Raw genomic sequence first — 14,203 nt, 5'->3', positions numbered from 1 at the left:
CAACTACAAGCATATTCACGCCAAACATTCGCTAGAATTTATAAAATATTGTAAATATATAATATATATATATATATATATATATATATATATATATATATATACTGGGTCTCCGGGGACCCTTCGCACCCTCTTTTGCCGGATACTGGTAGAAGGTATAAGTTGTGATGGAAGGGGGATAATGGTACGGGAGGAGTTGGTGTGATGGCAAGAGAAGAGTTGGTGAAGAAGGTGTTGGAAGTGAGGCGGAAAAGCAATGATGTCGTAATTGTGGTGGTGATGGTGTTTGGAAAGGTAACAAAGTAGGAAACAAAGTAGGAAGGAAAAGAAGAAGGATAGGTTTTATGATGATGTTTCTAACGAGATTGGGCAAGCGGGGTTGGATGAGTTTGTTGTGTTGTTGGGTGATTTGAATGGTCATGTGAGGGCGGATGCAGACGGATATGAAGGTGTACATGGGGGATGGGGATATGGTATACGGAATGAGGAAGGGCGTAAATTGTTGGAGTTGGCGGATGCACATAGTATGGTGGTGGGAAATACCTGGTTTACAAGGGAATCAGCACGATTAATTACATATAGGTCAGGGGAGCATAGGTCAATGATAGATTATATATTGATAAGGGCAAAGCATAGAAAGTATGTAAGGAATGTGAAGGCGATACCTGGTATGTTGCAGCATAGTATGGTTGTGATGGATGTGGCTTCAAAAAAAATGGGGAGGAGGAAGAAATATAAGTTTGTGGCAAAGATAAAGACATGGAAGTTACAAGATGCAGAGGTGAGGAAAGCATTTGAAGTGAAGGTGGCTGAAAGTTGGGAGAGTGGTAAGGATGGAAATGTTTGGGAGAGATATAGGAACTGTGTGTTGACTACGGCAGATACAGTAAGTGGATGGACGAAAGGAAAGTGTAGGCATGGTGAGACGTGGTGGTGGGATGAAGATATAAAAAAGGTTTTGGAGGTCAAGAAGGAGAGGTTTAAGGTGTGGAGAAGGGACATGACGGAGGAAGCGGAGTTTGAGTATAGAAAGACTAAGAAGGTTGCAAAACGGGCAGTGGCAACTGCAATGACGAAAGCATCAGATAGGTTAATGAAGGAAATGGAATTTGATGTGAGTTCGAAGAAAATGTTCAAAGTAGCAAAGCAGTCAATGAAGGATAGAAAAGATGTTATAGGGAATGGATATGTTTGGGATGGATCAGACAAGTTGTGCATAGATGAGGAGGAAAAAGCTTAGGTGTGGAAAGCCCATATGGAAAGGTTGATGAATGAAGAAAATGAGTGGGATGGAGAGATGTGGAATCCGCGGTCACACACGGATCCATAGAGAAGGTGATGATGGAGGAAGTAGAGAAAGCAGTTAGAGAAATGAAACTAGGTAAGGCGACAGGGGTTTCGGAAGTGGCGACGGAACATAAGGCGAGTGGGGTGATAGGAATTGAAGTTATGATGAGAATTGCTAACAGTATGTTTGATGATGAAGGTATACCTGAGGATTGGCGACACAGTGTGTTGGTGCCGTTGTATAAGGGCAAAGGAAATGTGAGAGATTGTGGGTCATATAGGGGTGTGAAATTGCTAGAGCATGGAATGAAGGTAGTGGAGAGGGTGCTTGATAAGAGGTTGAGAAATATGGTGACAGTTAATGAAATGCAGTGTGGGTAGGAGAACGGTGGATGCGTTGTTCATAGTGAGAATGTTGCAGGAGAATTATAGAAAGAAACGAAGATTGTACATGTGTTTTGTGGATCTAGAAAAGGCTTTTGATCGAGTACCGGGGAAGGACATTGAATGGGCGTTGAGGAAGAAAAGAGTGAATGAGAAACTTGTTAAAGCTGTGATGCAGCTGTATGAAGGGGCGAAGACAAAAGTGAGGGTCGGAGGAGGGATGTGTTAAGGTAGGAGTGCATCAAGGATCAGTGTTATCAACGTTTTTGTTTGCAATTGTGATGGATGCTGTGTGTGGAAACATAATGGAGGGGTTGTTATTTGAGATTTTGTATGCAGATGATTTAGTCTTGATGGCTGATAGCATAAAAGAATTGCAGTTAAAATTTAACAGATGGAAAAGTGTTATCGAAAAGAGAGGGTTAAAAGTTAAAAGTGGTACGTGACAGGAGAGTGAAAGCTAACTCGGTATTGTATGGTATGGAGAATTTATATAGCGCCCCTCTAAGTAAAACTCAGAGGCGCTGTTCGAGAAGCTGCCGGTCAAAAAAGTGATGTTTAAGTCGTTTTCGGAACATGTCTCTTTCATCCATACTACCAACGACACCATCGGGCAGTTTATTCCAAACATCCGCTGTAGCCACGGAGAAACGACGCTGTCCATAATTTTCTGTCCTGGACCTAGGAACAACGAGTTTCTTTTTGGCAGAGGATCTGAGTTTTCGCCCCCCGGCAGCCGTAGGGAAATGCACGATCAGCTGTTGAAGATATCGAGGACCAAGCCCCATCAAACTATCTCTTGTAAACATTGCTATTCTGAATTCGATTCTATAACAAACTGGCAACCAGTGAAGCTCATTTCGCATATATGATGAAACAGATTTATATTTGTGTATAGGATGTCAGAAGTTGGTGCAAAAGAGATTGAGTGGTGTGAGGGGGGCACTGAAAAAGGTGGAAGGCACGTTCAAATGTAAGAAATGTGTTCATGGTGTGATTAATAGGACGGACGCAAGGACGGGGTTGAGTGGTGGTATTGAAAGAGTGGAAAGCTTTGTTTATTTAGGGGTTAAGCTGAACGCGGATGGAGGATGTTTGAGCGCTGTTACGGCAAGAGTTCATGTTGGATGAATGAAATTTAGGGAACTGAGTGGGGTATTGTGTGGAAAGAAATGGTCAGTGAAGATGAAAGGGAGGGTATATAAGGAATGTGTGAGAGCAGCGATGGTATATGGTGGTGAAACTTGGGTGCTTAGGAGAGAGGAGGAAAGTGTACTGCAGAGGGCTGAAAGAGCTATGGTGAGGATAATGTGTGGGGCTAAAGTGAAGGATAGGAGGAGTAGTACAGAGTTGATGAGGACATAAAGACATTGATAAGGAGATCGATATTGCGGTGGTATGGATATGTGTTGAGAAGGGATGAAAGGGTCGGGATTAGGCGAGCGTTGGAGTTCGAAGTTGAAGGAGTAATAGGAGGGGGTCGTCCGCGATTGGGATGGAGAGAGCAGGTGGAGGACAGAGTGAAAGCGGGGTTGCGTGATACTGAGGCGAGTGACAGATGTGAATGGCGTCGAGAGATATTTTGATTTCATCATAGGTAGCCAAACGGCAATTCCCGATCTCGGGGAAAATGTCGTCTAAACGTGTGTGTTTATTTTGCATATTTTATATTTTGATATTATTTTGGATAGGGGCAAAAGGACTTTGGTCTTACTTTATCATTATGTTATATTATGTTATGTTAAGATTTTTTGTTTGACTTGTTTTGTTTAAATTCTATAAAGTCTAACTGTCTGAATCAAAGAAAATGACAAAATCAAAAATTATTTAAACATCGTTGTGACAAGACTACAGTAATGATGTATGTAAATTAAAAGTAAACCTACGTAGTGGTCAAAAGCTTTCCGGTGTAATCCAATCCAGACCTTACTTCATTGCAGAAGTTTGAATAGGAACCGTCTACACGTTCAGCTGCATTGGTTTACATTCGAAAGATCACAAATTATTACATGAAATATTTGTTTCATTTATTATTATTATCAATGTTCTTAATATTACGAATGCTTTTTATAAGTAATATATCTCTACAGCGTACACCTAAAACGAGCTTAACTATAATAACCAATTTCTTTGTTACTTGTTTATACAATTACAATTGAAAATTCAAATACACGTATACTAGTATGTTTATAATATTGCATTTGTATAGTACAAAAGTGTGATGCAAACAGAGGCGGACAACGCTGACAGGATGGGCAAAATTTGTTTAAATGCTGAAACTATAAAATTTGACCGAGAAGGGAAATATCATCGCAATGAGCAACAACATCTCCATCATAATCATAACACCGTGGGATAGTTGAAAAAGCTATCAAAACATTTCAGCGATTCAAGAAAAAAGTTTATAAAACTTGAATGTATTGCCTTAATAGGTTTTGCTTAAAACTAATCAGTGATAATACAGGATCCAATCCAGTGTCAATGCTGGAACAACAAGCGAGTTACTCTTCATCCAATCCTTTCTATATTTAAAAAATATGGTCCATGGAAAATTTTGATCACAGTGTTTCTATCATTTTTGTTTCTAAAGGCATTTAATTAGCTATACAATATAAAACATGAAAAATGTTGTTCCTAATGAGTATTATTTTGATGATTTGATTTCAAATTTAAAATATCATAAACCAGATTAGGGGTAAGAGGCAGGATGACCTCATTCAGTTCTCACAGAAAAAGTCCTTGCAATGGACTGAAAAAGGGGAAAAGGTTGGCTGCAAAAGCCGGCATGAAGATATAGACAAATAGTCAAATATTGAATGCGAAAGATTTATAAAAATACAGTGATGCAAAATTAAATAATATTGAAGTTTTTAGAAAGAAAAATCCCAATCTCGAATGATCAGAAAAAGATTTAAATTAGTAGATAAAATAAAGCTTTGTATAAATCAAATCATCATTTATTTCTTTTAAACCTAAACAAACAAAATTCTATGAAACTTTTATCATCCGAATATAATTCAAGTAAACATTTCAAGTAATGACAACAATGATAATTATGACCTTTTAGCTTGGTCGACGAAAGAAAATGGTATTCGGGAAATATTAAGAATGTTTGAGAAAGTTTAAAGACAAATTTTTTATCCGAGAACGATAAGATTGGATGTGTACCATTTGGGCATATTATAATTGTTCTGCCTGGTGATATAAAATTATTTATTGAAAAATAATAGCATAGCTTATTATGTAACTATTATTATGCACACTGACAAGTTGTAAAACAAGGTGCATAGATGTGAAAATATTAAAAAAAATTATACTTGAAAAAATTTACCCATTTTTAAAATTTAAAAAAAAACACCATTTTATTTTTTTTATATGTTGTTTAAGCTATAAAAGCACCATACAATACAAAAAAAATTTAACTTTTTGTTTTTCATGGTTAAAAATGGCGCCAAACGAATTGAGTTTTCAATTTTTTGACATTTTGACAATTAAAGGATCAAAAAATGAACAGATGTAACAAAAATTTGGCTCATCAATCAAGGCTATGAAGTACTCTTAATACATAATGAAACAATTAATTGTTTTGCGATAAATTTGTATTAGGAGCAATGACGCTTCGAAAACTTAAACATTTTCAAAACATAAAATTTAAAAAGATTTTTAAGATTGTCAAAAATGCAATTATTAATGAAAATCACAGCACGCTCCGCGTTAGTTAACTTCCTGTGTAATATTTCAATTTTTCTAACGTAGATAGCAATGTTCTCTCTAAGCTGAGCGACTGCGCAGTAGTTTGAACATGCTAGCGCAGCTTATTTTTCTTCTGCGCTGTAAATCATACTAACCCGATATAGGAAAAATAAAAGTTTACACAATTTTTTCTTCAATTTTATATAACCAAACTTCCGTGTTTTCAATTTTTTTAAATAAGGGCTACATCGCTAGTCATATTTTGCTGCATTTATCTTCGTGTTTACTTCCGACGAAAATGTGAAAGCTATATAAAATATTCATTAATAACAACATAAAATTGATTTGTAGAAATTTCTGATAATTACTGATTAAATTAGTTTTTGCGATCTAATTTAAATTTTTGTTATGAAGCGACTACGTGAAGATACCGATGGCTCATCAAAAACTAGCAAGGTGGCAAATAGTTTCAAAGAAGCATGGTTAAGTTAAAAAAATGTTCAAACCTGAGACAGACCGTTGATTCAAAAGGTTTGAAACACAAGCAGTAAGAAAATATTTTTGATTTTTTAGAAGATGTTGGTTTGATTTGTAAAATACGCTCTGAAGCCAAAGCATGCAATGAATTTTCAAGTGGCAAAAAATGAAAAATGTGGAAATTAGATTATCAAAATTACAAAATTCAGAAAAATAAGCTTCTTAGAGTGATGCCGTTGGAACACTTTTATCAACAGACTACAAAGATACAAATTCGAGTTAAATTTTGAGGTTATTGAACGATTGTATCAACATTTGCAGGAAAGGTTTTCGGCTGATTAATTAAAAGAATGGGTGGCGTTTGATACACAGGCAGTCATAATCAAAATGATTATGAATTTAGAAAAAGAGAATTAAATGTATTAGTTGAAAAATACAAACATTTGCTTCAAGGGAGAAATTCTTTCTGAATATTATGATTTTAAATTACTTTAAAAAAAACTTGAATTTGGGAATATGAAAAAGTTCCATGATGAGATTGATTTTGTGCTAATAGAAGAAGTTTACTACTACGAAAAAATTTATTGATATATATGGTAATTCGAATAAAGTTTTGTCTAACGAGTGGGTATCAAGTCGACATTGATGAAGTTTATAAATTCTGGAAAACCAACAAGTGCAGAAAAGAAACTAGCGTACAAAATTTATTTAAAGCATATCTTTTAATCTTTTGAATTTTAACATTTTTAACTTAATTATACATATATTATAATAAATATATAAATAAACGCTTATTTATGTGTTTACGTATTTATGTATTTGGTAGCATTTTGTTACAAATAAAGCTTTTTGACTACCGCAAATTTCCTCAGACTGTTGAAATAATTGTCAGTTAATTTAATTTTTGCACAGTGCTTTTCTTCCTTAGAGGGAACATTAGTAGGTGGTAAATCATTGTCAAGTTTATTGAGTTCAAAACCAAAATTTTTATTTATTTCAAGCATGATGGAACATTTAAGCATGATAGAACAAAAAAGCTTTTTTCGGAATTCCTATACCATCTTCGTTGTTCGAATTGATACGTTGTGTATGTGGCCGAATGGTCAAGTATACCAAAAACTGGATCTGCCTTATCCTGGTTTTAATCTTATCTTTCTAATCGTTTTTAAAACATTAAACTTGACTCCCACTCTTCTTTTAACTTCACCTTATCTACTAGAGTTCCTCAAGGGTCTGTCCCACTTGTTTCACCACTTATACCTTTCCTATTTCTAATATCATTAGAAAACTTTTGGCTTACTCTTTTATCAACATGTATAATAGCTAAAATTCCCACCTTTCATCATATATCTCAGCTTGACAACTTAAATGCATGTACTATGGCCATAAACGATTGGCATTTATCAAACTATCTTCAGCTAAATCCCCACAAATCTGAAGCGATGTTTCTTGGCACTCCGCAACAGCTTATCAAATGTTTCCCCCATCACACGTTTTATTGGCTGATTCTTCTCTCTCCTCGACCTCTAAACTTAAATTTTTAGGCTTAACTTTTGACTCTTTTCTATCTTTTAATTCTCATGTCTTAGCTTTGATCAAATCTTGTAACTATTATACGTGGACTATTCGTCATATTCCTAAATTCCTCACTGAAGATATTGCTTCTGCACTGGCTCGATGTCTCGTACCATCAGGTTTAGATTATTGTAATTCTCTTCTCAACGGTCTTCCTTCCTACCTTTTAACTTTACTTCAAAGAGCTCAAAATAGAGTTACAAAAGTTGTTTTAAATATCAGTAATTTATCTTCCAGCACAAATTCACTCATTCAACTACATTGGTTACCAGTACGTCAATGCATTATATTTAAACTAGCTGTCCTCTCGTACAAGTTATTTAACACATCTCAACCATCATATCTTCCTCAAATTATATCGCGTCGTTCATCAACTCGTTAACTTCGATGGTCTTCATATACACAGTTGCATCAACCTGTCAGCAATTCATTGGTTGTCAACAAATGTTTTACGCACAGCTCTTCTTCAATATGGAATGGTTTGCTGGCCATTATTCGTCAACAACCAACCATCAAATTTTTTAGGAAACGATTAAAGAACTTTTTGTTTATCCAGGCCTACGAAAACGTCAAAAGTCATTGATTATCCAAGCGTCCTTGAAGCTAAGCATAGGACGCGATATAAATTAATAATAATAATAACGGTCATTTTCTGACTTAATGAAAAACTGCTCACAACGGGGGGCCATTGCCCCCGGCCTCCCTAGATCCGCCACTATAGAAAGCGATATTACATTAAAAAATGAATTCAATTTGTTTATCATACAGTCAATAGATAACATGCTATATTTGACATTTGTATTGATTAATTTTGGTCAAGCGGTTTATATTTGATGAGTTTTTTTTTTCATCTTATCAGCTCCGTTAAAATGTTGATCAACCTTTTTGACAAACGAAACTCAAACAATAATTATATTTTTAAAGCGGACTCAATGAATTATATCAATAATCAGTTTGAAAAATTTAGAATGATATTGAACTTACCGATTTACATTTTCGCAGGTGATACGAAGTTCACCTGGGTAACTAGTATTTTTATAATAATTTTATTTTTTCGATAAAATACATTAAGATACTTACTGTTGAAAATTGAAAAAAATGGAGATGGTCTGGTCAGGCGTGGATTATGGTTCAGGTTGACAAAGAATGACCGACATATATACATGAAGATTATATATTATATAGATTGATCTACGTGTGTAAGCGCGTATGCATTGTATGCACGTGCGTGATGGCATTAAGACAAAAAAGTTTATAAAGAAGCAACGGCTAGATAGGTATATAAGCCACCAACTGTAGCAGGTCGATTCTCCTTTTTGCATTTTATAAAATTATATTTATAAGTGTGTCTAGTATAAACATCTATCATGGGCTGTCAGCAATCAACAAGCAAAAGTTTGGAAGTGGATTATTCAAAAGAAGATTGGTTTGCTTTCTTAGTACGCACTCAAAACATGGGAGCTAATGGATTTAAAAAAGTCAAAAGTGAACCGCTTCTTAATAATTTAAATTATTTAAATAACGATGATGTACTGACAATCAGAGAAAAGCAACTGGTTAGAGAGTCATGGACACTTCTGTCAATCAAACTCAAGTCTTTGGGTAAACAGGTTTGTTCGTTGTATATTGTATTATTTGAGAGGAAGCAAACAATTGACTACAGAACTGCTGTTAAACATCTCATATCGATAACTTGAAATATAATGAATAAATAAACAAATGAATAAATAACTAAAATTCCTTATTAAATAGAACGTAGAATTAAGATGAATATTGAATGATGGTGCTAAAATCATATTGAATCATGAGAACGTGAAATTTTTTTAGTTTTGTTGCCATAGAAAAAGAAATATATTAGGAATTTGTTTAAATGATTGAAAATAATGACTTCTCAAAAGTGAATAAGCATAGAATGAAACGAAGGTAGCAACTTGTTAATGAACATTTTTGAATTTTAATGTTGTCCAAAGAATTTAATTGGAACATTCGGATAATGGTTAACTATTTTAAACAAATTGAATGGCATTCGTCACTCCCTTGAAAACGATCACTAATTAATTGAATGAGGCGTACAAAGAAATACGGATGCAGCGTTCAACATTAAACATGAATAGCTTTAATTACAAAAGCATGTAAATTGCTATCAAGAATCACTTTGTATTGCTTTAAATCTTGTCTCGACCGGTAATTTAATTAAAGAGATGAGGTTAGTTGGCTCACTCTGTGAGTCAACATATCCTTTGCTTTTCAAGTGTCTATATATAAAACGACAATTTAATGATATTTAAAACAAAAAAAATAAAGAGTTGATTTCGTTTCACAGAAAGTCAGCAAAAAAGAAACGCTGTAAACTTGAAATATAAATTGGAAAAAATAACGAATATAAGCACAAATGTTGCCTCAATCAGACAAATATAAGCACACACAAACACACACCACGCACACATACACACGCACAAGCACGCACAAACGTACGCATATACACATCTTTCCAGCCATTAACTTACTTTCGGCAATGAAAGCATACAAATAATGCATACAAACATCATCACAAACAATACATACAAACATCAACACAAACATTGCACACAAACATCAACACAAACAATGCATACAAACATCAACACAAACAATGCATACAAACATCAACACAAACAATGTGTGCACATACACATTAACAACACATACTACAGCATAAACTTTGAAAGCATGAAACAATCAATGAGATATCCTCTTATGAAGACGTTGGGACGGAATGAGAATTCATGTCTATCCATTACATCTCCAGCTTGTTAGCGACCACGCTATAAAAGAAAACTGTGTTTCATAGTGAACTAAATTGAACATTATATTTAACTGTTCCATCGTGCTGTTATTCATCAATTCATGGGTTAAAAAATAAAAAAATGTTAAAAAAATCATAAAAGACAAAACTATGGAAAACAAGCCATCTCAAAAAGTGTATTCTTACAAATAAAAGTGGGAAATAATTTTGAGTATATATAAAAATAAATGAAGAAAGTATTGTAAAATTGTTCTTACCACATTAAGATTCCTTTCTTCTAATGACGTTTCCATTAAATTAGTCATAACTCATTACAGACAACGTAGTAAAATTTGTATAATAAATTTGTTGAAGAAAATATAAGCACAGCAATACAGTAAACTTGAGGTCCTTGCATTGCCTCAAAATTGTGATAAGAGCAATCATTGATAATTGAGCGGATAAGATAACAAAACAACTGTAAATTTGTAAGAATTGAGGATATAACAATTTTTTATAAACGAGTGATCAACTTGATAATAGTCTCTGGCTGTTATGATCCATATGGCGTCAGACAAAAAAACTAATTATGCTGAAATTTTATGCAAGAATTCATGAAATAAAATAATTAAAAAATACTCTAAAAATAAAAAAGTATCTTTTGCAAATTTTTTGCAAAATTCAGAATTTGAAAAAAATTATTTTTGATTTATCAAGATAAATCAAATTTCTCATACCAAAGTACGTCATCTGAAACGTTTAAAATACAATCGCTGGCCGAATAAATTTATTATGCAGCCGGCTCCGCAGGCCGTATATTGGCCAAACCTGCATTGGAAAATGAAAACGTGAAAATATAAAAACAAAAACTATGCATAGTAAATATAAAGAGGCAGTTTTGTCTCCAAAAATTTTAAGATGTTTTCAAAAATTCATGTTCTCATTAATATGTAACCACAATATTTTAGCATTACATAATTTAGCAAAAAACATGTTTAACTTACATGTTTGGATCATATTAATATATAGGTGGTTTTCAAATATGAGCTGTTTTTCAGATCATTCAACACAATCTTACTTAAGCAAACTCGTAGTACATACATTAACTGACAATTGTTAAATGGAACCATTTTAATGTTAAATATATATAGAAGATACAATTCAGTCGTGCTTTTCATCTTTTAACATATCAGACGTATTTTTATCATCACCCAGTTTACGACATAGCATTTTGCCTAAAATAAACTTAAAAATGTATACAACAATATTTTGGTGATGTTAAGAAACACATTTAATTCCACCCATTAAATATCTACAATCATTGTATATTTTGGACTTCTTTCTATACATTAATATTTTACATTAAGCATTTTAATTTTAAATAATATCACATTTGAAACCACACAGAACAATTTGATCTTAGTCAAAAAATAACATCAATTAAAATTTATTAATTTAATAACTTAATTTTTAAAATATCATTTTAGTATAATAAACATAAATAATTGTTAAAAATTGTTATGAATAATAAAATTATTTTATAAAAACTACAGGTTTTCCTGAGAATATTTGAATTAAGACCATCAACGAAAAATTTATTTCCATTTAAGACCGTATGGGGTGACAAGTTAATAAAGCATCCATTATTTCTAACCCACTCAAAAAGATTCGTCAAAGTGATTGGATGTGTAGTCGATCGATTGGATTACCTGCAAGAAGAATGTGCTCAACCACTAATTGAACTTGGTAAGAAGCACGTTAGTATAGAAGGATTCCTGCCTGATTATTACGACGTATATATTAGGGCCATCATTAGCATATGGAAACAAGAACTAAAAGATGTTTACACTAACGAATTATCTGAAGCTTGGCATAAAGTGCTGGTGTACATAGTGAGCAAGCTGAAAGAGGGATATGAAACCGAATGGAAAGTGGCAACATACTTCAATCCACAATAATTTGCCTGTTTTGTTCAAAGAGCAAGCCTTCACAATAAAAACTGCAGTCTGCCTGGAAATTGGTGTTGTAATATGCCATCAGATTGGACATTCCACGAAAATTATTAAACATTTAAATTGAACAAAATTCAAAAATTCATTTAAATTAAACAAAATTCGTTACAAAATAATGGTAACAACTACTTAAGAATAATTATTTTGCATGTCTGTAATGGTAAACTAAAGTTTAATGTACAATTATTATTTGTTGACTAAAATTATTTATTATTTACATCAAACGAAAACTTTAAATTTTAAATACTTTTAAAAAATTCAGTAGAAGATGCTCTGATTTGTATAGATATTTTTGTTAATCTTGACATCATGTATACACACAAACACAGACAGGCAAAAACACTCAAACACATGCACATTTTAATATATATATATATATATATATATATATATATATATATATATATATATATATATATATGCACATTTATTAATGAAAAAAAATTTATTTTAACTTATATTATAATTTTATTTTTAATTAAATTATAACAATCTGAGTATATACTTTATTTCAACTATTATTTAAATAATTTAAATGCTTTGTATATGTATGAGTGTATGTATATATAATTATATATGCCTATGTTTACTGATAATTCAATTAATGTATATATATATGCGTGTATGTTTATATAAATACATTTTGGGTTTAACTTTTCACTAACAACCTATTTCTTTTAACAATTATAAAAGTGATAAAAGGTGGTCGGACTAGACAAACTTTTTTGGTTTTTTTCTCAATCAACCTTATAATTTTCTTCTATTTATGTCATTATTTGTTGCATAAATTATTTGAGATTATTAAATAAAAGGAATTTGATTTGATTTAATTAAAATATATCTTTATAGCTAGAATTATTTATTTCAGTATGTTTATTTTTCGTTATTTTGGTTTTTGAAGGCAAATTATTAATATATAAGCCTAAGAGAATTTTTCATTTAATTAATGAAAATAGCTCCAGTTCGGAATCATCTGATGTTCAATTGTTTTTTTTTCCCAGTTTTTAGTTGTCCATTTTTCGTTTCATTAAAAAGTTTTTACTAGTATATTTTTAAAGTACTGTTATCACTATCATCATTAAAATAATCATATCTAAAAGTCTCAATTGTGGCTGTATCTCTTGATTCATCAAAAATGTTCGTTCCTCTGAGTTGTTTTCTAAATTTCTAATGCCAACCATTCCGAATTAGACTGGGCATCCGAAATATTCCTCCAATGTTCCGCCCCAGAATGTGCAAACGTTTGTGAAACCAATATAAAAATATTGAAATAACAATATAATTTCAAAATTTTATCAAATAGTAATATAAACAAAAAACCTATCGTCAGAGATGATGACAACAAAAATTACAAAAAATTACGGTCATGCCAATCTCTTCGATGTACCTACCGCATCGGAAGTGACGCTTTCTTGAACATCGAAATTGATAGCACATCATAAAAGCCCATAATTTTTATTTGAAGTTTGCAGTCTACGCATTAAAATTTCTTAAATGCCAACGTTTATAACGAAATTTCGTTTGGGAAGCAATCATGCAGGAGTGAAGCGCCGCCCGAATATTGAGTCGATTGGTTGTTCAGGTAAGCAAATAAAAAATGCCATTGAAATTGTAAAAAAAAAATCAGTGACGGATCTAGATGGCCCCCACCCGTTGTAAGCAGTATTGTCATTAAAAATGAGTATAACTCAGTTTTTGCACAAAAAAGCACCATTTTATGTAGAACATCGAAAAATCGACCAAAAATAGACGTGATTAAGCAATAATAGGTCGCCAGCGTAATTTCGACCACACTACGACAAATCTTTGCTTACGTTTCAAAATTTTACCAAACTTTTTAAGACCCGCTACTAATAATGAGAATAAACAGGTCTGTGGTCTTACTGGTCAGAGTGGCAACCAAAAACATGTTGATAAATTTATAAATTTGACTTGAATAAGTAAAAGTAAAATGCTATATAAACAAGCACTTGTTTGGCAGATAGTTTTTCATTTTGCCTTATTATTGATA

General features: G+C 32.6%; 1 protein-coding gene across 1 annotated transcript; it reads left to right on the top strand.

Moving 5' to 3' along the window:
- Positions 1-8,783: 8,783 nt before the first annotated feature.
- HELRODRAFT_171404 (hypothetical protein) lies at positions 8,784-12,138 on the top strand (the record flags this gene model as incomplete). Its single annotated transcript, XM_009018122.1, has 2 exons — positions 8,784-9,026; positions 11,734-12,138. The coding sequence occupies 2 exons, from the start codon at positions 8,784-8,786 to the stop codon at positions 12,136-12,138; spliced, it is 648 nt and encodes a 215-aa protein (XP_009016370.1).
- Between the last annotated feature and the right edge of the window lie 2,065 nt (positions 12,139-14,203).

Source organism: Helobdella robusta (assembly GCF_000326865.2).
Source record: "Helobdella robusta unplaced genomic scaffold HELROscaffold_20, whole genome shotgun sequence".
Classification (NCBI taxonomy): Eukaryota; Metazoa; Annelida; class Clitellata; order Rhynchobdellida; family Glossiphoniidae; genus Helobdella; species Helobdella robusta.
The sequence above is the reverse complement of the archived record's forward strand: the minus strand, read 5'-3'. Positions and strand labels throughout refer to the sequence as shown.